General features: G+C 50.3%; 1 protein-coding gene across 3 annotated transcripts in view; it reads left to right on the top strand.

The window, feature by feature from the left end:
• Window positions 1–20,211, top strand: part of RASGRF1 (Ras protein specific guanine nucleotide releasing factor 1) — a 45,444-nt gene extending 25,233 nt beyond the window's left edge. For 2 of the 3 annotated variants that reach the window (XM_014076081.2, XM_087704419.1), the window contains exons 7-27: window positions 91–284; window positions 508–617; window positions 2,125–2,243; window positions 2,820–2,980; window positions 3,277–3,343; window positions 4,125–4,255; window positions 4,555–4,637; window positions 5,295–5,543; window positions 7,341–7,714; window positions 8,258–8,383; window positions 8,620–8,793; window positions 9,031–9,137; window positions 9,245–9,357; window positions 9,751–9,811; window positions 12,953–13,056; window positions 13,373–13,457; window positions 14,221–14,418; window positions 17,145–17,224; window positions 18,159–18,276; window positions 18,457–18,525; window positions 19,066–20,211. In XM_014076081.2, the coding sequence (XP_013931556.2) occupies window positions 91–284; window positions 508–617; window positions 2,125–2,243; window positions 2,820–2,980; window positions 3,277–3,343; window positions 4,125–4,255; window positions 4,555–4,637; window positions 5,295–5,543; window positions 7,341–7,714; window positions 8,258–8,383; window positions 8,620–8,793; window positions 9,031–9,137; window positions 9,245–9,357; window positions 9,751–9,811; window positions 12,953–13,056; window positions 13,373–13,457; window positions 14,221–14,418; window positions 17,145–17,224; window positions 18,159–18,276; window positions 18,457–18,525; window positions 19,066–19,158 (2,816 nt within the window). In that variant the 3' untranslated portion in view covers window positions 19,159–20,211. The remainder of the gene's footprint in view (window positions 1–90; window positions 285–507; window positions 618–2,124; window positions 2,244–2,819; window positions 2,981–3,276; window positions 3,344–4,124; window positions 4,256–4,554; window positions 4,638–5,294; window positions 5,544–7,340; window positions 7,715–8,257; window positions 8,384–8,619; window positions 8,794–9,030; window positions 9,138–9,244; window positions 9,358–9,750; window positions 9,812–12,952; window positions 13,057–13,372; window positions 13,458–14,220; window positions 14,419–17,144; window positions 17,225–18,158; window positions 18,277–18,456; window positions 18,526–19,065) is intronic. The other variant, XM_014076082.2, reaches the window with a different exon arrangement.
• The last annotated feature ends 3,069 nt before the right edge of the window (window positions 20,212–23,280 follow it).

Below are 23,280 nucleotides of genomic sequence, written 5' to 3'. Positions count from 1 at the left end.
CCCAGGAGGGAGAGACTCTTCTGGCCAGCCTGGCCTGCCTCCCCCCATTCCTCCCGCAGCCGCTCACTGCCTGCCTGCCTTTGCCCGCAGCGGACCTCTTCGACATCCTCCTGCCGATGCTCAACATCTACCAGGAGTTTGTTCGGAACCACCAGTACAGCCTGCAGATCTTGGCCCACTGCAAACAGAACCGGGATTTCGATAAGCTCTTGAAGCATTACGAGGCCAAGCCTGACTGTGAGGAGCGGACGCTGGAGACTTTCCTGACCTACCCCATGTTTCAGGTGAGGCTGTGGAGCACCAGGTGAGCTTGGGCACTGACATGATGCAACCCTGGAGAAAGCCCCATTCGGGGTCCTTGTATGGTGTCCCTGAAATGCCACACTGAAGGAAGGATACAGGTGCCTCAGCAGAGTCTGCTGAAGCCTGGGGGGTGGGGTGAATTCCCTGGGAAAGCCAAAGCACCAACCCAGTCCCTGGTTCTCTTCTCTCTTGTGCCTTCACCAGATCCCCAGGTACATCCTGACCCTGCATGAGCTGCTGGCCCACACACCCCATGAGCATGTCGAGAGGAACAGCCTGGACTATGCCAAGTCCAAGTTGGAGGAACTCTCCAGGTCAGAGGGGCTGAGGGCTGCCTTGCGGGGAGGGGGCAATGGAATGTGGGCAGCCGACTCCCTTGCACCCAGGCCCCCCTTGATACCCACCACTGAGGGCCCTTTGCAGAGAAAGTCCTCTCATCCATCTCCATCGGCCTCCCTCTTCTCAGCTGCACAAGGAAACTCTTGAGAGATTCTGCTTGAGGCTTTTACAGCATGAACATCCATTTGAGTTTCCAGTTGGTGTTCTGAGTCCTGCCCTCCGACTCCGAAACAGTTCACCCTGCCCAGAGTTTTGGTGCTGATCTTCATGAGGGAGTTGTGTGTTTTATGCACACCAATGCAACAACAATCGTTCAAGAGCCGTCTCCTGACAGGTTCTCTCCAGATGGGTTGGACTACAGTGCCCATCATTGACAGGCATTGGTCTTCCGGCAGCAAAGGGTCAGTGTAGCTGGGGTGGGGGTACAAGGCTGGTGAAGCTGACCCAAGAAATGGTCTCACAATGCAAAGATCTCCATCACCTTTAAAGAATTCTGAATTTCTCACATTTTTGTATAATTATCACTTTGGGAAAAATAAGCAGCCATCTGCACTTAAGCAGAAACATGGAGTACAGGATGTGTGAAGCAGATAATGACAAGGCAACATATGTTATTTCAGAAATGCAGAGATGTTTCTTCCAAAATGCCTTTCAGGGAGAAAAAAATGCTCTCTGGAGAACTTCAGAGGTGCTTCTTTTTATCAAGCCGCCATCCTCAAAGCGGAAGTGGAAGCTCAGTTCCCTCCAGCAGCCCTGCTGCCTGCCCTTCATCCCCGGTGTCCCCAGAGTGGGCCCTGCGGCTCCCAGGTTTCCCTTTGAGGCGAGGGCCCAGATGAGCTTTGCCCCGAGGAAGCCTGGGCTGGGGGCATCTCTGGTCCTCCTCCTTCCAGCCCTCCGCTCTCTCAGCTAGGGATCATTACATTTTATTAAATATTTATTAAAGATGAATCATTTTTATTGAATATTTTATTAAATATTTTTGGTCACTAAAAACAATACAGTTTTAAAGAAAAAAGCAAACTCAAAAATGAAAAGTAAATAGGAAAAAAGAAAGGAAAAAAGAAAGAGGAAAAAAAGATACAAAGAGGTTTCTGATCTTCTTTACAGCAATTACAAATACATTTATATTTTGTCCTCTCACTCTAAAATTATCCCTCCTTTCCATTTTCTACCCTTCCTGATTATCAAATCCCCAAATCACAGGTTCATTCTTTCTGCTTTCAGCAAAAAGTGTTCCATAAAAGCTTTCCAACCTTTGGCAAATGTCATTGTTGTCTTTTCCCTGATCAAACACGTCAATTTTGCCATCTCTGCCATTCTGCCATCTTTGCCAACCTCCATCCCTTAGGGGCATTTCAAAGTCTTTCAATCTTTGGCACAAAATAATCTCGCTGCAGCTGCCATGTATGAAGCCGCCTTTTCGAGTTGACCATCCAGCAAGAAACATCCTGGTTTCAGGCTGACTGATCTCTTCCCATGCAGGATAATGCACGATGAAGTCAGTGAGACAGAAAACATTCGGAAGAACTTGGCGATCGAGCGGATGATTACGGAAGGCTGTGAAATCCTCCTGGACACCAGCCAGACCTTCGTGAGACAAGGTAGCCCACGAGTCTTCTGGCCACCAGAACTCCAGAAAGAGCTGGAGATGCCCAGAGGGAGCCCTAAGGGGGCTCGGCAGTTCCTCTTCCTCAGAAAGCCCAGTAGCTTCTCTGGAGAAGTTCAAGGCTGGGAGGCTCAGGACAAGAGTTATTTAAGCAAAAAAGCTGCCTCCATAGGAAGGCCTGACGTCCATCGCGGAATGGCCCAATTCCTTTCATAGGCTGCCTGTAGCCATGCCCCTGGATGAATCCACTAGGAAAGGGCTCCCAAGGCTATCTTAGGGGTTCCATAGCTTTCCTCTGAGGGAAGCCAGCCTGCTGCTGGTCCTGCAAAGTGTCAGTGGCTGGGAAGGGCAGCACGCTTGACTGGTGAGACCATTTCAGGAAGTTTTCAGTCCCGTTCTTCTCAGACTCCTCCTCCGTCCATGCAGACCTGCTCTGAAATCCCTGGGCAAAGGTTTGGGCTGCACAGGGTCCCCACCACAGACGGCCACCTGACCTGCTGTAGGTGCTGCTGGAGAGGAGCCAGTGTCCCCGGGGCCAAGGGCTGTGACGGCAGGGCCTCTTCTCCCGCAGGGTCCCTCATCCAAGTGCCGATGTCTGAGAAGGGGAAGGTGACGCGTGGACGACTAGGCTCCCTGTCCCTGAGGAAGGAAGGGGAGAGGCAGTGCTTCCTCTTCTCCAAGCACCTGATCATTTGCACCCGGGGCTCTGGAGGGAAGCTGCACTTGACGAAGGTGAGAGAGGCAGAGTATCAAGCAACAGGTTTCTCTAGGATATATGGGGGGTGGCCATTGATCTCCACCCTCCCCTGCTGAAGGCCACACAATCCTTACAGAAGCTACTGCACAGTGAGGGAGATACACCCCCCCCTGTCATGACTGGAGGCGGCACATGGCAGCGGGATGCCAAGTGCGCCTGACAGAGAGTGACTGAGCATTTCTCGTAGCATGGAGGAGACGTAGGAGGAGGGTCAGGGAGCAGTGGGGATACGAGAGGCTCTCACATAAGGCCTCTCCTGTGCTTTCTCCAGAATGGCGGAGTGATTTCACTCATTGACTGCACGCTGGTGGAAGATACGGAAAGCACGGATGAGGACCGTATGTATCCCAGAGCAAGCCCATTCTCCCACCCGCCCAGCCTGGCACACAGCTCTTCCGCCCAGCCCAGCTTGCATTTGACCTTAATCCCCCCCTTAATCCCCCCTTAAACTCTTTCCTGGTTTCCTGCTGCCCTCTGCAGCCTCAGCAGCATTGGGGCTCCCTGTCTCCCCATAAGCTCTATGCACTTATACAGCCTCTCCTCATTCGTTGATGCTTGAGATGAGCATACCTGGGAGTCCTGAGAAAGTCTGCCTCAGGAAAGGGCTGCCTGGCCACCACTCCCCCCTGTCTATAAAGCAGGAAGCCAGGGCGAGTGCAGCAGGCAGCTCTGGGAGAAAATCAACAACCTTCACTGGCATTTCCCACTGCTAAATGAAGGCTTTTCATTTCTCTGGGGTTTCTCACTTCAAAGAATGCCTCAGTTCATGACACTGGGAGCTGATCACACAAGCACAGCACAAGCCTGGGGCTGCTGTGCGGAGGACGGGATCGTTTCTCCCCTGCTCCCTTCTTCCAAGATCCCCTCAGTTACTGCTATCACACTCTTGCACTCTTGCATCAGCAGTGAAAGGGTGGCTGCTGCACATTAAAGGAGATGGCCTTTCAATCCCTAAGGTGAAAAGGCATTTGCACCAAAACGAACGTCCTGCCACTCAAGCTGAAAGCTAAAGGCCCAGCCCAGCTTATTCCCTTCCTTTCACTTACCCCATTAATGCTCTCTCTTCCCATGATCATCTTCTTAAATGGTTTCTCTCCTTCCTCAAATAAAAACGAAAAGGATCTGGGCAAGATTCGGAGCACCTTGACTTCAAGATCGTGGTGGAACCTAAAGACACTGCACCTTACACCATTATCCTGGTGGCCTCCTCCAGGCAAGAAAAGGCTGCATGGACCAGCGACATCAGCCAGGTGAGGAAAGAACCGTTACCATAGCCATGAAGAACCAAGACTTTCTGTCCAGGCAGGGTTAGGGTTGTTAGGACCTGGGGCTGTAGAAAAATTCTTAACTGTTTTTCAATATGCAAGGCATCCTCTGGACTAAATCAAAGATGGAAGAATCACATTTGGAAGAGGAAGTAGTTGCCAAATGAATCAACACCGGCAGGAGACACACACGTCTCCCAAAGATCCATTGGGAAAACCAGCAGAGCACAACTGCTTCCCATCCCATCCTTACTGCTTCCTGAAATCTCTTTTCCCTGTTTTAGTGTGTAGACAACATCCGATGTAATGGCCTCATGATGAATGCCTTTGAAGAAAATTCAAAAGTTTCTGTTCCGCAGATGATCAAGTAAGGAATGCAGTTGTGTTCATCTAGAATTGTTGGGGGTATTTTTTGTGCAACTCCTAATTTATAAAGGCTTCCTGCCAACAAAGCCATTGATAACACAGGGAGTTGGTACCACAACTACTTCTGGGTTAATTGCTCTGTTTTGAAGAGCAGGGTGTAGACTGTGCTCCAGAATTATGTGAGGACAGGGCAAAAACTGTGGCACGTGTGTGTGTTTTCAGACAACAGAGATGCTCACCAGTGTCTCACTGGCCTGAACCTCAGAGAGATGGAGAGAAAACTGGATGGGATGTTTTGGCTGGAGCTCAAAGTCTTTTAGAAAAACAGAATAACGGAGCTGGAAGTTACTTGAAATTATATCAATTTCACTAGCAAGTAAATGCAATTTAAAAGGAAGAAATTAATTAACTATACCTGGATCGTTATCTGTTATTTAATAATGTTGTAAACCATTTTGGGATTTTCTGTAATAAGTAGCATGGACTCATTTCAAAATGGTGGTTCTGCAACTCAGACTGCAAGCCCCAGCATCCCAGTCAGCTTCTTCTCCAACCCTCGAAGGTTCAGGCCAGTGAGCATCTCATGGGAAAGCTACAGTCACCACAGGTGAGGCCGATTGGCTGTGCTTCCTCTCTCCGTCCCTTCTCTCTTCTCCAGATCAGACACCAGCCTGTACTGTGACGATGTCGACATTCGATTCAGCAAGACCATGAACTCCTGCAAAGTCCTCCAGATCCGCTATGCCAGTGTGGGGCGGCTCCTGGAAAGACTGACAGACCTGAGATTCCTCAGCATTGACTTTCTCAACACCTTCCTGCACTCGTACCGGGTCTTCACCACGGCTATGACTGTGTTGGACAAGCTGATCACCATCTACAAGAAACCAATCAGTGCAATTCCTGCTAGGTGAGTCTTTGGGTGAAGCTCAAAATAGGCAAATGAGGCTGAGAGGAGAAGGAGAGGGGGGGAAGAGAAAGAGAGAAAGAGAGGGGAGAGGGGAGGAGAGAGGGGAAGATTGAAAGATTGAGATCAGCTTTGTTCAGGTCTGAGGGACCTTTAATAGGATATCTGGGGCTTCTTGCTTTAGTGAGATGAGAGCTACCAAGAAGCCTCCTGCCTAATTGTGATTCTTGAAACATATCAAGCTGGGGCATGACCATCTGAAATGCTGGGTAAGATAATTTCCCAAAGAAAGGCAGGTCAAATCCCATATGAAACAGGATCCCAAAAGTGATGAAAAGCAGCTCACATTAGTTTGAGAAATGGAAGCGGCGATGCTTGATTCCCTCCCATTGAGGATCGGGGCTGCTGTGACAGAGCTGCAATTGAAATCGTCCCCACTTCAGATGGGGCAGAGATACAGAGGGGGGCCTCACCACGCCCATCCTTTGGAAGCTCTCTTTCCTTCCGGGCCCAGGAGTTCTCCAAAAACTTTGCCCAAAACTCCTGTGGGCAGAAATACAGCTGGAGCCACCCAGGCCTTTTCAGACACTTTTTTGTTGTACTGATTTGATTGTGCTTACAACAGCTTGCATGCTTAATAGAAAGACAGAAGCAATAAGTAAGACAATATTCAGAAATCAAGAGAACCTTAGGCAGAAAAATTCCTCCCAAACCTGAGAGCAGCAGCCCAGGCCCATAGTCCCCAACTCTGTTTGGCAGGAGAGTTAGAGTTCAGCTTGGGAGCTTCTTCGTGGACCAATCCCACTTTTTGAACAGTGTCTAGCATTACAGCCCCCGTTTGCTTGTGAAGCTTTTCATTGTGTGGCTGGCAGTTGCCGGCTCCTCCTGGCTTGGGGAAACATGGAACCTGCCTGCCTCATAAAAGCTACAAGTAGTTCTCCATTTACAACTGGAGTGGAATTTCTATCACCAAGCAATGCAGTCATAAAGCCAGACACCGTCTAGTGGGGGCAATCCTGGGACCGAATTCTTCCTGGTCTTGGACCCCCCCCTTGGTATCCTGGCCTTGGTCCTCCCCAGCCTGAGCTTCCGGAAGGCAGGGGCTTCCTCAGCTTTCTCCAGCCGCCAGGCCTGCTTGGTCAGCAGCAGGAGCACCAAGATGGCAAAGGTCAACTGGACCAGCAGGGACTGTGGTGTGCGGGGGACTGAAAGGGCATAGATGGGGGGGAGGCTGGTGGAAGGAGCTGAAGCGCCTTAAATTGCAGGTGGGCTGCCAACTGCCTGAATTTTGATCATGTGACCACAGAGGGTGTTTGCAGCAGCCATAACTTTGGGGACTAGTTGTGAATCCCTCCATTCAGTTCTTCTATAACTTTGACTGGTCACTGAACAAATGGACCACCTGCACTTGGCTGATGAATCCTCCAAGGGTCAGTGCTGCATCCAGTTGCAGATCTCTGGGGGGTCTTGGCCTGATTGAGTCTCACCATCCGGAGAGGGGAGGGATGAACCGCTGCTCCTCAGCTCCTGATCTTCTCCATCCATTCTGTTGATTCACCTGCATCAACGGTAAAAGAAGAGGCGTGGGGAAAGGGGGCCCTTGACCTCACCTTTTTGAACTAACTCCTACTAGTTGAATTTTCTTCTACTGGGATTTGGGGCTGATGTTCTTCTCTTGGGAGATGATGTAAAGTCATGCGGTGTTTGAGGAATTCAGGCAGTTGTGTCATTAAGGGATGCAACGTAGAGGAGGAAGGAGACGCCCTGGTGAAAGCTTTGTCCCTGGATGTCTTCCGCCAGGTCCCTGGAGCTTTTGTTTGCCAGCAGCCAGAACACCAAGCTCCTCTACGGAGAGCCCCCCAAGTCTCCACGTGCCAACCGGAAGTTCTCTTCCCCTCCCCCTCTGTCCATCACCAAGTCATCCTCACCAAGCCGGAGGAGGAAGCTGTCCTTGAACATTCCCATCATCACAGGAGGGAAGGCCCTGGAGCTGGCCGCCCTGAGCTGCTCTTCCAACGGTTATGCAAGCATGTATTCCTCTGCCATGTCGCCCTTCAGCAAAACCACCCTGGACATCAACAAGCTTTACGTCTCCAGCAGCTACTCCAATAAGATCTCCGACGAGGGAGAAGGGAGCACTGAAAAGGCAGAGGAAGCGCTTCTGAGCAAGACAGGTGAGCCCTTCTGGGAGGTCAGGAGGAGCCCCAAAGGAACGATCTCAGCTTCTGCCCTCTGGCCGTCCAGGAGCCCGAGAGCAACTCCAGGGATGGAGCTCTCCCTTTTCTCACGCCACAGGCTTAGTGGAAAGGTGCCAGGTGGGCGGGTAGATGTGGCAGTGAGAATTCATCCCCGACCAAATCTCAGGAGACAGGTGAGCCAGGGAAGAGGTTTGGGTCCACCTTCTCCAGTGCAGGCCAGGGCACCACAGGACTTTGGATTCCTGGTGCTGCTTCCTGCATTGGGTTAATTTCAGATGAAGAGATTGGACAGACCCAAGTGAATGGCTCCCAAATCCCTGGGTGAATCTGCTGAAAGCAGAGAGGGGCTGACAAGTATGGAACCTTCAGCCACCTTGCCTTCAAAGTTGTCTCCTGATCCTCTTCATTCTTCTCCGTTCCTTCTTCTTCCTCCTCCTCCTTGCTCCCCCTCCTCCCACAACTTGCCCGTCAGGAACGTTTGGGAGAAATGTCTAAAGCTGTTGCTGCTTCTTCTGCCAGGCTCTGAAGAGTCACCCCGAGAAGATTCTGCCTTTGAGGCAGCCCAGAGTGAGGAAGCAGAACCAGAGGTATCCCCCACCAAGTCTCCAACAACCCCTAAACTGGTCAGAGGAAAGAACTCTTCAGGTAAGCTGGCTGTGGGGGAGGGGGAGGGGCCCCAGAGAAGCCATCTTCACTCCTGGCAGGAGGCTACTCTGGGCTGTTCTAATGGGGAGCTTCTGTGGTTGAGGCTGATCCTGGCCCCCATGGAAGTGCAAAGGGTTAGGGTCAGCCCTCGGAGGCTTCTGATCCTCCCAGGGAAGCCCACTGGAGAGACTTGGTAGATGGGATCTGAATTGCCTCCCCCACACCATCCTGTGCAGAGTTTCCTTTGTTCTCCTATAACAATGGGGTGGTGATGACTTCTTGCCGAGAGTTGGAGAACAGCCGCAGCAGCGCTCTCTCAGCCGCCTCCGCGTTCGCCATTGCCACTGCCGGAGCCAATGAGGGGACCCCAACCAAAGAGAAGTACCGCAGAATGTCGTTGGCCAGCGCAGGTGGGAGAAGAGGAAGGGTCTTCTGGGCCGGGTGGTTCCTCCTTTTCTTGGGCCCGCAAACCTCCCAGGAAGCCTTGCTGCCTGTGGGAGGAGGCCAGGGAATGGCTGGAGCCATCATCCAGGGCAGGGTCAGGGCAGGCCAGCAAGTGTCCTGCAGGCTGCTTGCTGGTACTGCCTGGGCCCCATAGAGCCCAACTCCTAGGTGGGTTTCCAGGCTGACTCTCTCTCGCCCTGCAGGCTTCCCTCCCGACCAAAGGAACAGCGACAAAGAGTTTGTGATCAGGAGGGCAGCGACCAACCGGGTGCTCAACGTCCTGAGGCACTGGGTCTCTAAGCATGCCCAGGTATGGCTCGACCTCCCTTTGTGATCAGAGCCCCTGGGCTGAAGAGGGCTGGGCTTGCCTGACCGGCTGGGCCTCACTGGGGCTTGTGGCAAATATCCCTTTGACAGGACTTTGAAACCAAGGAGGAACTGAAGTATAAAGTGATCAGCTTTCTGGAGGAAGTGATGCACGACCCGGAACTCCTGACTCAAGAGAGAAAAGCCGCCAGCAACATCATAAGGCAGGTCATGCGGGTCACAAAGGGAAGAGTTGCCATCTTACTCTCGCCACAGATGGGGGTCCTAATGCAAGGCAGGGAGGGGACTGTGTGATACCCGGCCTGGCCCCTGAGTGCTGGTGGCCCCAAATGCTACACTTCATTGGACCATCGGCTCAGGCCAAGCAGCCTGACTTTCTGATGGAAGGGAGAGGGTTTTTTCAGCCGGCTTCATCTTCCTTTGCTTTGAGGGAGCAGACTCCCACGATCTCCGTCCCGGAGGCTCCGGATGGAGAAGCTCAGAGCCAGAGAAACCCTCGGCTTCCACACAGGCCCTCCCCAGAAAAAGCTGAAGCCTCCCAGTTTCTGTCACAGGAAACTCACTGCTGCAATTCTCCATTTTTACTTGCCTGCCAGGACCCTGACCCAGGATGACCCCGGAGACAACCAGATCACCCTGGAAGAGATTTTGCAAATGGTAATGTCTTCTGGGGTCCCCAAGTGGGTCACAAAGCAGCCTGTGCTAGTTTGGTTCGTTTCCTAAACTAGGAGCCTGTTGTGTTTTGGAGCCAACACTGGGCTCGATAGTCCACAAAGTGAGTCCAGTATTACCTGTGTAACAATGCAGTTGTTAAGATTGGCATTAAGTTGACGAGTTATGGATTTTTGGGGTGTTGTTGTCTTCTAGTCGTCTCAAAAGGGAAGGAAGGATGTGAGGCCAAGGTGAAGTCAGAATGTCAGCAACAGAGGCCTTGGTGTGGGCTGAGCCCGCCCGAGGCCTCAAGAAGCTGACGAGATCTGCACGATCTTCCCTTCTTGGTGCCCTTTGAGTTAGGGTTAGACCAGGGGAAATGCTACTGCTTCAGGCTGGTTCGGCCAAACCGTTAGTAAAAACATGCTTTAAAAAGTAAAGAAAAGTTACCACGATCAGCTGTGCGACAATAAGCTGTGCCCTGTGATTTTGGAACTTTTGTAAAACTTTTTTAAAACCATTTTTTGCTACCATCAGCTGCGTGAAAATCACAGCCTGATTGTCTGTGAGGTTCCTGCATGTTGCAGGGGCCATTTTGTGTGAAGTCCAGCTGCTTTTACATTGTGTGTGTCTTTTTGTGCAGCCCACCGGGTAGTCACATGACCACCAAGCCACGCCCGCCCAGTCACATGACCACCAAGCCACGCCCGCCCAGTCACATGACCACCAAGCCTTGCCCACCCAGTCACATGACCACCAAGTCATGCCCACCTAGTCACATGATCACCAAGCCATGCCCATCCAGTCACATGACCACCAAGCCACGCCCACCAACCCACGCCCACAGAATCAGTAGGGAAAAAATTTGAATTTCACCACTGGGTTAGACCAATCGGCAACCTCTTGAGCTTCAGCTTGAGGCTCTTTGTGATAGCAATCAAGTAAGCAGATTTGAGCAGAAGCACATCTGAGCAGGAATTTAAACTCAACTCAGTGTAAACTGGGAAGCACCTCCTGGCTCTTGTTTCTAATCCTAAATTCAGCTGACGGCTATTTATTTATTTATTTAGTTTGTTAGTTAGTTTGTTTATTTATGTCCTGCCTTTATTATTTTTGCAAGTTACTCAAGGCAAATCCACTATACCAGGGGTGTCAAACTCATGTTGTCATGGTGGCATCACATGACTTATTGGGACTTTTTTCCCCTTCACTAAACTGGGCCTGGGCAGCATGTGATGCATCCACCCTGTGCTACACTTTCATCCTCTTTTCCACACAACAACAACCCTGTGAGGTGGGTTGGGCTGGGAGAGAATGATTGGCCTATGGTCACCCTGCTGGCTTGTATGCCTAAGTCAGGACTAGAACTTATGGTCCCCCCCTTATTAGCCTGGCGCCTTAAGCACTAGACTGGTGATGGGAGGGACAGAGGTGTTTTGGGGAAGATCTCAGGTCCACAAGGGAGGCATTTGTTTATGACCCCCAACTTGATGGGGCACCTAATTTGATCCATTCCTATGGAAGGATGGAGTTGGGAAGATTAAGGAGCATAATGAGTACCTTAAGGCTTCTCTGCGTGGCCCCCAAGTGAGGCTGTGTCAGCCTATGTTGGAGATGTTCCTAAGGAGAGAGCCAGCTTCTGCATGCCTGCCTGTGAGCCAGGATAAGAAGCAGAGACTCATTGCCATGCATGTGCTCTTCTTGCCCACCCTATGAGTCCTGTCTGCCAAGCGCTGGAGGAAGAGCGCCAGAGAGCCTGGCATCTCTCCTGGGCTGAGCAGCATTTGCCTCTTTGGAGTAACCTCCTCTCCCTCCAAAGAATGCCATGTGTGCAATATCTCTGTGTTGATGGGTTGAGTTAATGGGAGCAAGAATCCATCCAGGCTCAGGAGGGTTTTAAACCTTTCTGACTTCCTGGATTTGTCCTGTGTAGGACAGCCAGGTTCCATCATGGAAAACAGGAATCTCAAGCAAGGTGTGTCTCTTTTCTGGAGCTCAGTGGTTTTGTTGATCTCCTGGCCTTCTTCAGAAGACGAGGAACTGGAAGTGACTTTGTCCTGCCTTGCTTGGGCCTGATGGAGCAGGAGTGGGGTTCGCAGACTAAGGTGTTGTAGAAAATGACAGGCTTTAGTCTTCTCAGGATACAGGGAAAGTTTATTTGGCAGCCAGTTCAGAAAGCTAGCCCATGGCTTAGCATTGCAAGTTCTGAACAACCTTAATTATCGAAGCACGTATTCTTATACATTCTCAAAAGCATTGCAACACGGAAATACTTAACACATTTCTTAGTGGTTACCTTGAGGAGAAAGCCTTATAAGGAGATGGGGTCTTATTTCTCCTTTTGTTTATGGAGTACGTGTCATTAACGAACTTTAATTGAACCTTGGACTTTTGACATAGGCTTTTGACATAGGCTTTTGACATAGGGGCATCTTGTGGTTAGGCACTGGCTTCCTGTTTCTTTCGCAAGTTCCAATGCTGTCTATGTGGCTTTAAAGGGGTTCTAAGAGGCTGTCCAGCCTGACCCAGTAGGTTTCACACTTAATGTCCAAATCTTACTTTACGTCTGCTTTATCGGCCTTGCTCTGAATCAGAAGCTTCTGGGACTCAAATGCAAGGGAAGGGCCTGGATTCCCTCCTCCACTTCGCCAAGCCCAGCCAAAACTCACTGCCAGGCTCTTGGTGTGGCCTCCCTCCAAGGCTCCCTGAGTGGGTCTCAGTGGTCAGGAGATCAAGGGGCAGGTCAGATGGCACTTCCCTCCCCCTTCCTCCTGCCCCCATATGTCCCTGCTAGTCTGCCAGATTCTAGGCTGCTGGGGAGGGGTCTTTCTCCTGGCCTCAGCATTCCCCCATTCCCCCATTTTTGCCTCCATTGTCTATTTGGTGCTGCTTCCTTCATATGTGCACTGTTCTGGGAGATGCAGAATTGTGGTTGGAGTTGCTGCCTGTGGACTGGAGTGTCCTACCACAAAGTCCCAGCCCTTTGGGGTTCCTGGCCTAGTCATGACCACCTTCCCTCCCCAAGAACGGGAAGAGGCTGAGTCTGTCAGGATCCAGCTCACTTTGGCCGGGGTATTTGAGCAGGTTCTTTTGCTTCTTCTTCATTTGGGGACCCCATCCAAGCAGCCCCTTCTTTTCCCATTTCAGGCTATGGGGGTCAAAGCAGAACCCTTTGAAAATCACTCGGCTTTAGAAATAGCTGAGCAGCTCACCTTATTGGATCACCTGGTTTTCAAGACGATACCCTACGAGTGAGTACGGAGCCCTCATTTTGGAGGGCAGCCAAAAAGGATGCAAAATTGCATTCAGCTGGGGTGGGTGAGCGTCCTGTCGGTGATTTTGCAAATACAGGTCCAAATAAAGATGAAGATGAATGTGTCATAGACATCTGTCCCCCACATCACATCCATGGGGCTTGTGGGAATACGTCTGCCTCCCCCCATCCACTTGCAAAGACCTTAGGAGGAGACACATTTCCTCAAGAACTTCCTGTGCAGGACAAGGTGGGTCGGGCAGGAGAGAAATTCTGGAGTGGGTTCAGCTCATCCCGAGACCTCTTGTTTGCAGAGAATTCTTTGGACAAGGATGGATGAAGGTGGAAAAGAATGAGCGAACACCCTATATCCTGATGAACACCAAGCACTTCAATGATGTGAGTGCCACTGCTGCGGGTCCAAGTCTCTGTGGGGTTTTGCAGGGGCAGCTCAGAATTCGGGACCCAGACTTTGCCTGTTTGCAGAATATGCGGCAACGGGGACTCTTCTTCCTCTTGCTTGTACAGATCAACCTTCTCCTAATGGGTAGCATTGTGCTCCTTTTCCAGGGGAAAATATTCCAGCCTGCTTGAGTGAGAGTTGAAAGGATTCCCATGTTTTTTTTTGAGAAAGGTTTTTATTGTTTTAGTTAAACAAAAAAAAAAAAATCATCTTTCGTTACATCTTGTTGAAAGCGTATCGATTGGTTACAAATATATTCTGTGCGTTTCTTCCACAATCCTTACATATGCTTCATTCAAATCAGGTTGTACATTTTAAGTCAAAAAAGAAAAGTTATGTATTTTACTATCCCTGTACATAATTCTCATTTAGTTACCATTGTTTAAACATGTTTTTATCTAGAATCATTTATATTAGAAGACACAACCATCTACTGGCATTCATTTGCAATTTCAATAGATCTCCAATACCCTTACACCTTTACAACATATTCTAAAATTAATTCGGTTAAGTAAGATATCTAAGAAATGGCGTCTTCCTTCTGCTGTGGGTAGGGACGATGAGGGGCAGCCTTGCCTACCAGCTTCCCTCCGCCTCCGCCTCCCCCCTTCTCTTTGGAGGCAAGGGCCTTTTCGGGCCTCACACAAACCCTTCTAGGGGCTGTAACGTCCACCCACCCCTCCCTGATGACCCCTGCAGATCAGCAACCTGATTGCCTCCGAGATCCTCCGCAATGAGGACATGGCTGCCCGGGTGAGCACGATTGAGAAATGGGTGGCCGTGGCTGACATTTGCCGGTGTCTGCACAACTACAATGCTGTTCTGGAGATCACCTCGGCCTTCAACCGCAGTGCCATCTTCCGCCTGAAGAAGACTTGGATGAAGGTGTCAAAGCCGGTGAGTGCCCCAGGAGCCCCACCTCCAAAGCTCTGCAGTTGGGACGGGGGTGTTGGGAAGGGCTTTCTGTGCACGCTTGTTCTCCTGTTTTTCTGGAAATGAGATCCTAATCTTGTGTGTTTACACACTTCAGAAAGCCGAGTTGGCTGGATTCTGAGACCCTTTGCAGCTTGGAGTTATTGTGTCCTTCTTGACAGAGCAGCACCATTTACCCCACTGGACATGTTTTTAAGGATGCTGTTTATCAGCCGGGGTGACTTCCTGACTTCAAAATTGTGGTCCCAAAGAGAGAGATTGCAAGCAGGAAGCAATTGTGTACACAGGGATGGCTTTATTTCTTCAGCTATCCAGAAAAATATGCCAAGATCCATCTTCCTCAGCCTGCCTTGAATTGCCCTGTCCCAGGGAGTTGTAAAATTTATTTATTTATTATTAAAATTTATATGTCGCCCAATCCCGAAGGACTCCGGGCGGCTTACAAAAAAGAAGAGGAAGAAAAAATAATAATAAAAAAAGACAGATTTAAAATCACAACACATGCATTCATTCTAATCGGGGCTGGACCTCAACAGTGAGGTCAACAGCCCCAGGCCTGCCGGAATATCCAGGTTTTAACAGCTTTCCTGAAGGCCATGAGAGTGAGTAAGGTCCGGATCTCTGGGGGTAGCTCATTCCAAAGGGTCGGAGCAGCCACAGAGAAGGCTCTCCTCTGGGGAGCCGCCAGCCGACATTGTCTGGCTGACAGAATCCAAAGGAGGCCCAATCTGTGGGATTTTACCGACTGCTGGGAGGTATGTGGCAGTAGGCAGTCTTGCAGGTACGCTGGCCCTAAGCCATGTAGGGCTTTAAAGGTAATAACCAACACCTTGAATTGCACCCGGAGACCAATTGGTAGCCAGTGCAGCTCGCGGAGGACAGGTGTAATGTGGGTGTACCTCGGTACACCCAATATCGCTCGGGCGGCCGCATTCTGGACTAGCTGCAGTTTCCAAACCCTTTTCAAGGGTAGCCCCATGTAGAGCGCGTTGCAATAATCCAGCCTTGAGGTGACAAGGGCATGAGTAACCGTTTGAAGTGCCTCCCGATCCAAATAGGGCCGCAATTGGTGCACCAGACGAACCTGGGCAAAGGCCCCCCCTAGTCACAGCCGACAGATGGTGTTCCAGTGTCAGCTGCGAATCCAGGAGGACCCCCAAATTGCGGGCCCTCTCTGAGGGGTGTAAATTTTCACCCCCCCCAGGATTAAGGATGGACTGTCTAGGCTGTCCTTCGGGGGCAGCATCCAAAGCCACTCGGTCTTATCGGGATTGAGCACAAGTTTGTTCACCCCCATCCAGATCATGACAGCTTCGGGCCACACGCACCATTCACTCTAGGGCGGGAGGCGGGTCTGGGCCCCCATCCACTTCTGCTTCTGCACTCAGTGGGGGGGGGCTCCAGGTCGCACTCCCGGTCCTCATATACACTAATCAAATATTCTCCTCAGACACCCCACAGTAATCATTAAAATACAATACAGTAATACAATAATTAATTAAATTAAAAAGTGGGCGCATTCTCTCTCACATTCATAACATTCATACACTCAGCAAACCAGCTAAAAAACGCAGTTCTTAAGTCTGCAAAGAAGGCGGTCAGTGCAAGTCCGAGGCGGCTGGGCCGGTAGTACTTTGGGAGGGAGGGGTTCCTTGCTCTTCTCCCCTGCGGGGCCTGGGAATAATGTAGAAAGTCTGAGGTGGCTGGAGGAGTTGGTGTTAGTCGGGGGGGGGGGTAGGGTCCCCGTCCTCCTCATCCTTGTCCTCTCTCTCTTCGTGGGCCGTGTGTCACCAAGCAGCATGTAAGGCAGTTGGTATGGCAAAAGTTCCCCATGGCCTGGCATGCTTGATTGGTCCTATATACCCTCTTTCCACCCTCAATACAAGTAACGTAATACTCCTTGCACACGTGGAAATCAAAAGCCTCACGTGGCTCATGCCAGCAGCTTCTGTGCGGCTCAATGGCTTCTCCAGCTCTTGCCAGGGTTCCCACGCTTTTGGATGGTGCAAAGTGCCTGATGGTCCTTGTGTGGTGCGATTCTTATGAGGACTATAGGCTTCATTGGGGGCCTGTGAGTGTTTCTCTGTCTCTTCCTTGTCCCGTCTGGGTTGTCCTCTCCCCACCTTCCAGGACTTCTCCTCTCTCCTGGGAGCAGAATCCACCAGCCACCTGCCCGTTTCACTTTTTCTTCTCTTGATGATAATGATGCTGAGAACAACCAGAGCCTCTGGCAGCACTCAACTCATTGGGCAAATCCTCTTCTTGCCAAGCTGCTTCAGGCTCCTCATGGTGCCAGGAGAAGCTCCCACCCGCAGGGCCCTTGTCAGCTTTCTGCCCACAAAGCCATACCCAAAAGGAGGGGACTGTTTCTTAGCCACTGCATTTCCCCCCTGAATTCTTCCACTTCCTGAACTTATTATTTGATTGTGGGTCCTTGGTGCTGCCTGAGCTGGGTTGGTTGCTTTCAGACATTTCCTTACCTGACTAGGTAACCTCATGAGTGCACATCAATGCTAGGTAGCATCGGATGTTGTTTGATCATCAGGCCTCATGGGCTCAAAGGCATAGTCCCCCAGAGAGTCATCGGCATGTCCATCTAGCAGTTCTGAGTCCTTCTGGGAAAGCCCCTTTGGCCCAGGCTCCCTTCCCCTTTGGCTCCCCCTTTTTGGCACTCTTTCCTTTCTTCCCAGACCAAAGCTGTGATTGATAAGCTACAACGGCTGGTGTCTTCAGAAGGACGGTTTAAAAACTTGAGGGAAGCTCTAAAAAAGTAAGTTGCCTCTGCTGCTCACATGTGTGGGTCAGCCCAGCCTGGGCAGCTGGTGCCTGCCAGAACTGTCAGGCAGACTCCAGGAAAGGAGAGCAAAGGGGCAGGCTGCAACCAGCCCTGCCCACAGAGATGGTGCCATGGCAAGAGCCGGGCACGTGTCCAGAAGGAGGCTGAGGGGTGGCAGTTAGGGAACAACCGCCTGCATCATCAGGTCCCCCTTGGCAGGGTGGGGGAGTTGGGGGGTTGTCAGGTCTTGGGATGCCTCTGACCAAGCAGGGCCCAGTCCTGCTGTGGCTGAGGCAGAGCAGGCCACCTGGGTGGTCCAGCTCCATCCCAAACAGCAGAGGAAGGGGAGAGATGTGGAGGGGGGATTTCTCATAGCTTTGGGTGGGAGCCAAAGTTCACTTGCCTCATTTCCAGAGGGAGGTTTGAGAGAGAGACTTTGTCGGGGAAAAGCTTGTGAAATCTAGGTTAGGGTTTTAAACAACAGAGTTTCTGATTTCAAAAGGTGGGGGAGGCCTACATGCCTTTGGCTTTTTGCAGCAATGCTTGGAGAGGGTTTGGGGGGATGGCCAGGGATGTGGGGGTAGCTGGAGGGTCTGCATGGACCTCATCATTGTGCTGAAGGCAGCAGCAGCCGCCTGGAGATTCCAGAACTCCTAAAGATCATTTCAGTCTCAGTGACTAAAGCAAAATTCTACAGACAAGCAACCCCTGTGACTTGATTTGCAGCTTAGATGTGACCAAAAGGATGAGGTAAGGCAAAGGCCTCTTCCTGGTCCAATTCTCATGACTCAGAGAAAATGGGAAAGGGGAACAGCAGGTGAAAGGGACCAAGGAGAGCATTTTTCAGGAGATGGAGTCGGTTGATCATTGGAAGCAGCCCTGTTACCTTGGTCTTGCCAGCTGAGCTTCTCTTTTCTGCCTCTCTCAGTTGTGATCCGCCCTGCGTCCCTTACCTGGGCATGTACCTCACAGATCTGGCGTTCATTGAAGAGGGAACTCCCAATTACACTGAGGACGGCCTGGTGAACTTCTCTAAAATGAGGATGGTGAGCTCCCTGGCAGGGGCACTGAGTCGCCCTCCCCCCTCAGCCAGCTGCCTGCCTGACTTTGCCATAACACCCCCGCCATGTTGCCGATGCTCCCCCGACCGGGCCCTTCTCCCTGGGACCATCGCCCGCTTTTTGGCAACCTTTGGGCACAGCAGCCTCTTTCCTCTCTCCCTGTAGATCTCCCACATCATCCGAGAGATCCGGCAGTTTCAGCAGACGGCCTATAAGATCGAGCATCAGGCCAAGGTAGGAACCTGCGGCTGCTCAGCTCTCTCAAGGAGAGGGTCTGGGTGGGGGAGACAGAACCGCCATTTAGGGGGAACCACCTGTCCACGGGGAAGAGGCAGGCCTTGGTGTTACTGGGCCACAGCCTCTCCCTGAACTCTCAGGGGAGCATGTCCTGGAAGAGAAAACTCGGGGGGGGGGGGGGCAGAGTCCTCGACTTGGTTCCTTCAGTGACCTACAGCAGACAAGTCCCCAGCCAGCTGCCAGCGAAGTCTCAACTTCCCTCCTTCAGTCTCTTTCCTGAAACGAGTGGGGTGAACGATGTTGCCTCCCCAGTGGGGTTAGTTCTCCCCTCCCAACATGCCCAAGGGACCCTTTCTCAGGCCTCTGTTTCCTGCCGCTCAGCTCCTGAAGAGCTGCTGCCAGCTGGCACCTTGGACAGATGCTCTGGGAGAGACCCTCTTGGCCCAGCCTTGTCCTCTGCCCCCACCGACTGGCACTGGGGCAGATGCTCCCTGGAGTCCCCGGCCTCTTCTGCCCCTGCTCTTCTCTCTCTTCCAGGTCACCCAGTACCTCCTGGATCAGTCCTTTGTGATGGATGAAGAGGGTCTCTATGATGCCTCTCTGAAGATAGAGCCAAAGCTCCCCACCTAAGAACAGAGCAGCTGCACCCATCAGCCCAGGGCACAGGGACGTGTCTCGCCTCTCCTCTCTGTTCCTTGACTTCCTCCCACGGCCTTTCCTCCCCCTCCCCACTACTCAGTCCTTGGTTTTGATCCAAGCCTCTTTTCTCCTTTGTTGACTCTTGGCAGCAACTGGGCTGGAGGGATTCAGGACTGGGGCACTGAGTTGCCCCACTTGCCCTGGAGCCCCAGTTTCATGGCCCCTCCTGTAGTTGGGAAAACTCAGCCCCCCAACTGAGCTACTCTGGACGTTCTTCAGCTTTTCCAGAGCAGCTTTGATGGTATCCATTTTGCCAGGATTGTTGGGTTCTCTTCACCACCCAAGACAGGCAGGGAGGCCAGCCAGCCCAACAGAAGGCGCCTGTGGTTGGCTTGGAAGGAACAGCTCATCCATGTCTCCCGTCTGCATTCGGAAGACATCTATCTCTTTGGGAGCCCCTCCAAAGTTCCTGGAGCTGGTGGGGACATCCCAATGGGGCTCTGGGCCTCATATGGCAGGCCTGGGGTGTGGCAGGGAAGGGGGGTAAAGGCCATTTGGACTTCCTGCCTGAGGCCCTGGAAGGGAGAGGCCCTCTGTCCCTTTGAGCAATTCTGCTGCATCCCCCACTTTGGCGCTTCTGTCTGTATGCTTTGTTGTAGACATAGTGACATGTCTTAGTAACATGATGTACAATTAGAGGGGGAAATGGCCAGGTGTTTTTATTACATATACTGTAATCCTGTCTAACCACTTGCTAGCAGGAATATAGTAATGTAGTGCTTACTCTGTGAATATTATCATGTATTTTTTACAGTGTACAGTGTATAAACCCAAGTGATTTTTTGACTAGCAGGCATGCTCTATGGGAACTGAATTCAGAAACCTTTTGCTGTAAGCAATACCCTCTGGTATGAGAATTGTCTTTCAAGACCTGAAATATTTCAACCTGCAGCTTATTTGGAAAAGAAAATTTCCATTTTTTTTGTAAAAATATATGTTTCCTGATTACCTCTTGCTAATAAATTTATTCTATCTCAGGGTGAACTATGGCTTTGGACATGTGTACAGACCAGCCAGCAGGGCTACAGAGGCATGTTTAAAAGGAAAAACAGAAAGTGGGAGGGAAGGGGGAGAATTTTTGCATACCCAGCACAGCTCATTTCAATTGGGAACCTGGTGGAGAGTTCCAGATTACCCATAAAGAGGTGGACACCTCACCATCTGGATGTGAAGCTCTGGGAGAGCCACAGAAGAGCAAACACAGCCCTAGTTTTCAGAAAGGTGGAAATCATCTCTTTCTGGGAAACTGCAAATACTTAGCTTAAGAGACCTACTCAGGACCCTGACCAGGTTTTCAAGTGCAGCCTCCACTTCCACCTCACTCCCAGCCACAGCGATTTCTCCAAATGGAATTTATTTGATTCTCCAGGAGGACAGAGCAAATTGGCAACTGATCCACCAGCATGGTAGCCTGTTGGGCAGCTCTTCTCACAACCAAGAGAAAAACATTCCAACATAGTCTAGGATTGGACCAAAAATCCCCTATTCTGCAGCCATAACACTTCAAAGCCCTCTCAAACCAGATTCCATAAGGATGAAAATATGGCAGAATCAATCAATCAGATTAGAGATGGAAGACCCTGCAGGTCTTCTAGTCCACCCTGTGCCATTTCACAGAAGTGACTGTCCAATGGCAGTTTCTTCTTTAAAACCTGCAGTGATGAAGCACCCACGACTTCTGAAGACAAACTGTTCCACTGGTTAATTGTCCTCAATGTTAGGAAGTTTCTCCTTAATTCTAGTTGCTTCTCTCCTTGATTAGTTTCCATCCACTGTTTCTTGCCTTGCCCTTTGGTGCTTTGGGGAATAGCTTGACCCCCCTCTTCTTTGTGGCCGCCTCTCAAATACTGGAATACTGCTGTCATGTCCCTCCTAGCCCTTCTAGGCCTGCAACCATTCTTCAGATATTTTAGTCTCCGAGCTTTTATTCATCTTAGTTGCTCTTCTTTGCATTTTTTCCAAAGTCCCAACATCTTTTTTGTAATGTGGTAACTAAAAATGGATGCAGTATTCCAGGTGTGGTTTTACTAAGGCTTTTATAAAGTGGTGGTACTAATGCTTCACGTAATTTTGATTCTATGCCTCTGTCTATACAAGCCAGGATTGTATGAGCTTTTTTTGACACTGCCGCATACTGTTGACTCATGTTTAAGTGATCGTCCACTAGGACTCCAAGGTCCCTTTCACAATTACTGTTTTTGAGCCAGGTTTCGCCTAATCTGTCCTTGTACCTTTGTTTTTCCAGCCACATGTAAAACATTGCTTTTCTCCACATTAAATTTCATGTTGTTGGATAGAGCCCATTGTTTAAGTCTGTCAAGACCTCTTTGGATCCCCATCTTGTCTTCTGGAGTGTTGGCTATTCCTGCCAGCTTAGTATCATCTGCAAATTTGATGCATTCCCCTTCTATTCCCGCATCTAAGTCATTTGTGAAGATATTGAAGAGTCCTGGGCCTAAGAGGGAACCTTCTGGTACCCCATTGCTTACTTCCCTCCATGTAGATGTAGTACCATGAGGGACTGCTCGTTGAGAACAGTTTGTCAAATCTCTCTGGAGGTGATGCTGTCTACCTCACATTTTTCTAGCTTTTTCAACCTACCAGAAATAGGTTGTGGTCTATTTTGTCGAATGCCTTGCTGAAGTCTAAATATACTGTATTCACAGCATTTCACTGGTTTACTAATTTAGTCACTATATCAAAATATGAAATAAGATTGGTTTGGCATGATCTCTTTTTAACATGCTGGCAACTAGTTATAACTATTCATTTCTGTTTTTTGATGGTTTTTTCCAGTATCTTCCCAGGTATTGATATTAGGCCAATTGGTCTGTAGTTTCCCGGGTTTGTTTTTTCTCCTTTTTTGAAGATGGAAAGCACATCAGCTCTTTTCTAATCTTCAGGTAATTCCCTGTTATTCCAGGATTTTTGAAAGATATGGGACAATGGTTTGAGATAACATCTGCCAGTTGTGTATAGGCATTCGAGTTCTTTATAGGTCTTGAGTATATTTCTTATTTCTCCTACTTTGTAACTGGGATTTCCATCCTCTCCATCACTCTCTACTTCATTATGTTTTCCTTTTTATTTCTTTTTTATCTTTCCTCCTTATGTGATTAGTTATCTAGTGGTTTTTGCTTGGAATTAGGTTGTAAAGATCATGAAGATTGGTTAAGATTAAACAGGTGAAAAAGACAAAGCAATTTTGGTGAAGATTTAAGGATAAAAGTGGGAAAGGAGCGCTTTCAGGGCTCAGCTTGGGAACGCAGGAAGGCGCCACCAGCAAGGAGGGAAGCGCAGCGGAGCCTGGAAGGAGAGCCGGGGCAGCACCACTTTGGCCTTCACTGATTACGGCGATTTTTAAAAAAAAGGTTGGAGTTTTGCTGGCCTGACGGAAAAGACAAAACTGCAGAGTTGTCTGAGAGGTGCCATTTGTCTGTGTGTTCAAGGGATCTGGTGTGTCCCCTCCTTCATGGCAACCCCCCCCTCTTCCTCCCAATGGAAAGTTATTGTGTCATTTTGGAGGGATCGGGTGGGGGGCAGAATTGCTCTCCCCAGCCGGACCCACCATTACGAATATAAATTTCTCTGAATGTCTGGCAAACGAAGGTGAGGAAGGAGCCTGTTCTAGCTGGGAGAACTGCAGAGTCAATGACTGAGGAGAGTCAGGCTTCAAATAACTAACAGGTTTAGTTCTAACAAGGTTGCCAAAAGCGGCAGCTCACACGCACATCTCTCAGTTAATGACAACAGCTGAGACTCTGTTTGCAAGCTCTTTATATATATACCGGCTGTCCAACAGGTGACCAATCAGAGGCGAGTATAGCGCCCCCTAGTCAAACTGACCAGAGGGAGAACTTCGTACACAACACTCCTTCTCATCTAGAGAGTGCATGCATAGTCTGCTAAGTAGGCTGGGTGGCGCTGAACCCGCTCAGATCCCCTCAGTGTGCCTTGGCTGGCAAAGAGGAAGGCTGGGTCTCCATGGCTCTTGGGTTTAATGGGAACTTTGTCACTACCACTGTTGGACGGACCATCGCTGGAACCTGGTCA

The sequence above is a fragment of the Thamnophis sirtalis genome, unplaced genomic scaffold, assembly GCF_051295495.1.
Source record: "Thamnophis sirtalis isolate CommonGarterSnake01/CBP01778 unplaced genomic scaffold, rThaSir2_p1.2 scaffold_2, whole genome shotgun sequence".
NCBI classification, from domain to species: Eukaryota; Metazoa; Chordata; class Lepidosauria; order Squamata; family Natricidae; genus Thamnophis; species Thamnophis sirtalis.
This window is presented reverse-complemented; position numbering and strand designations above follow the sequence as displayed.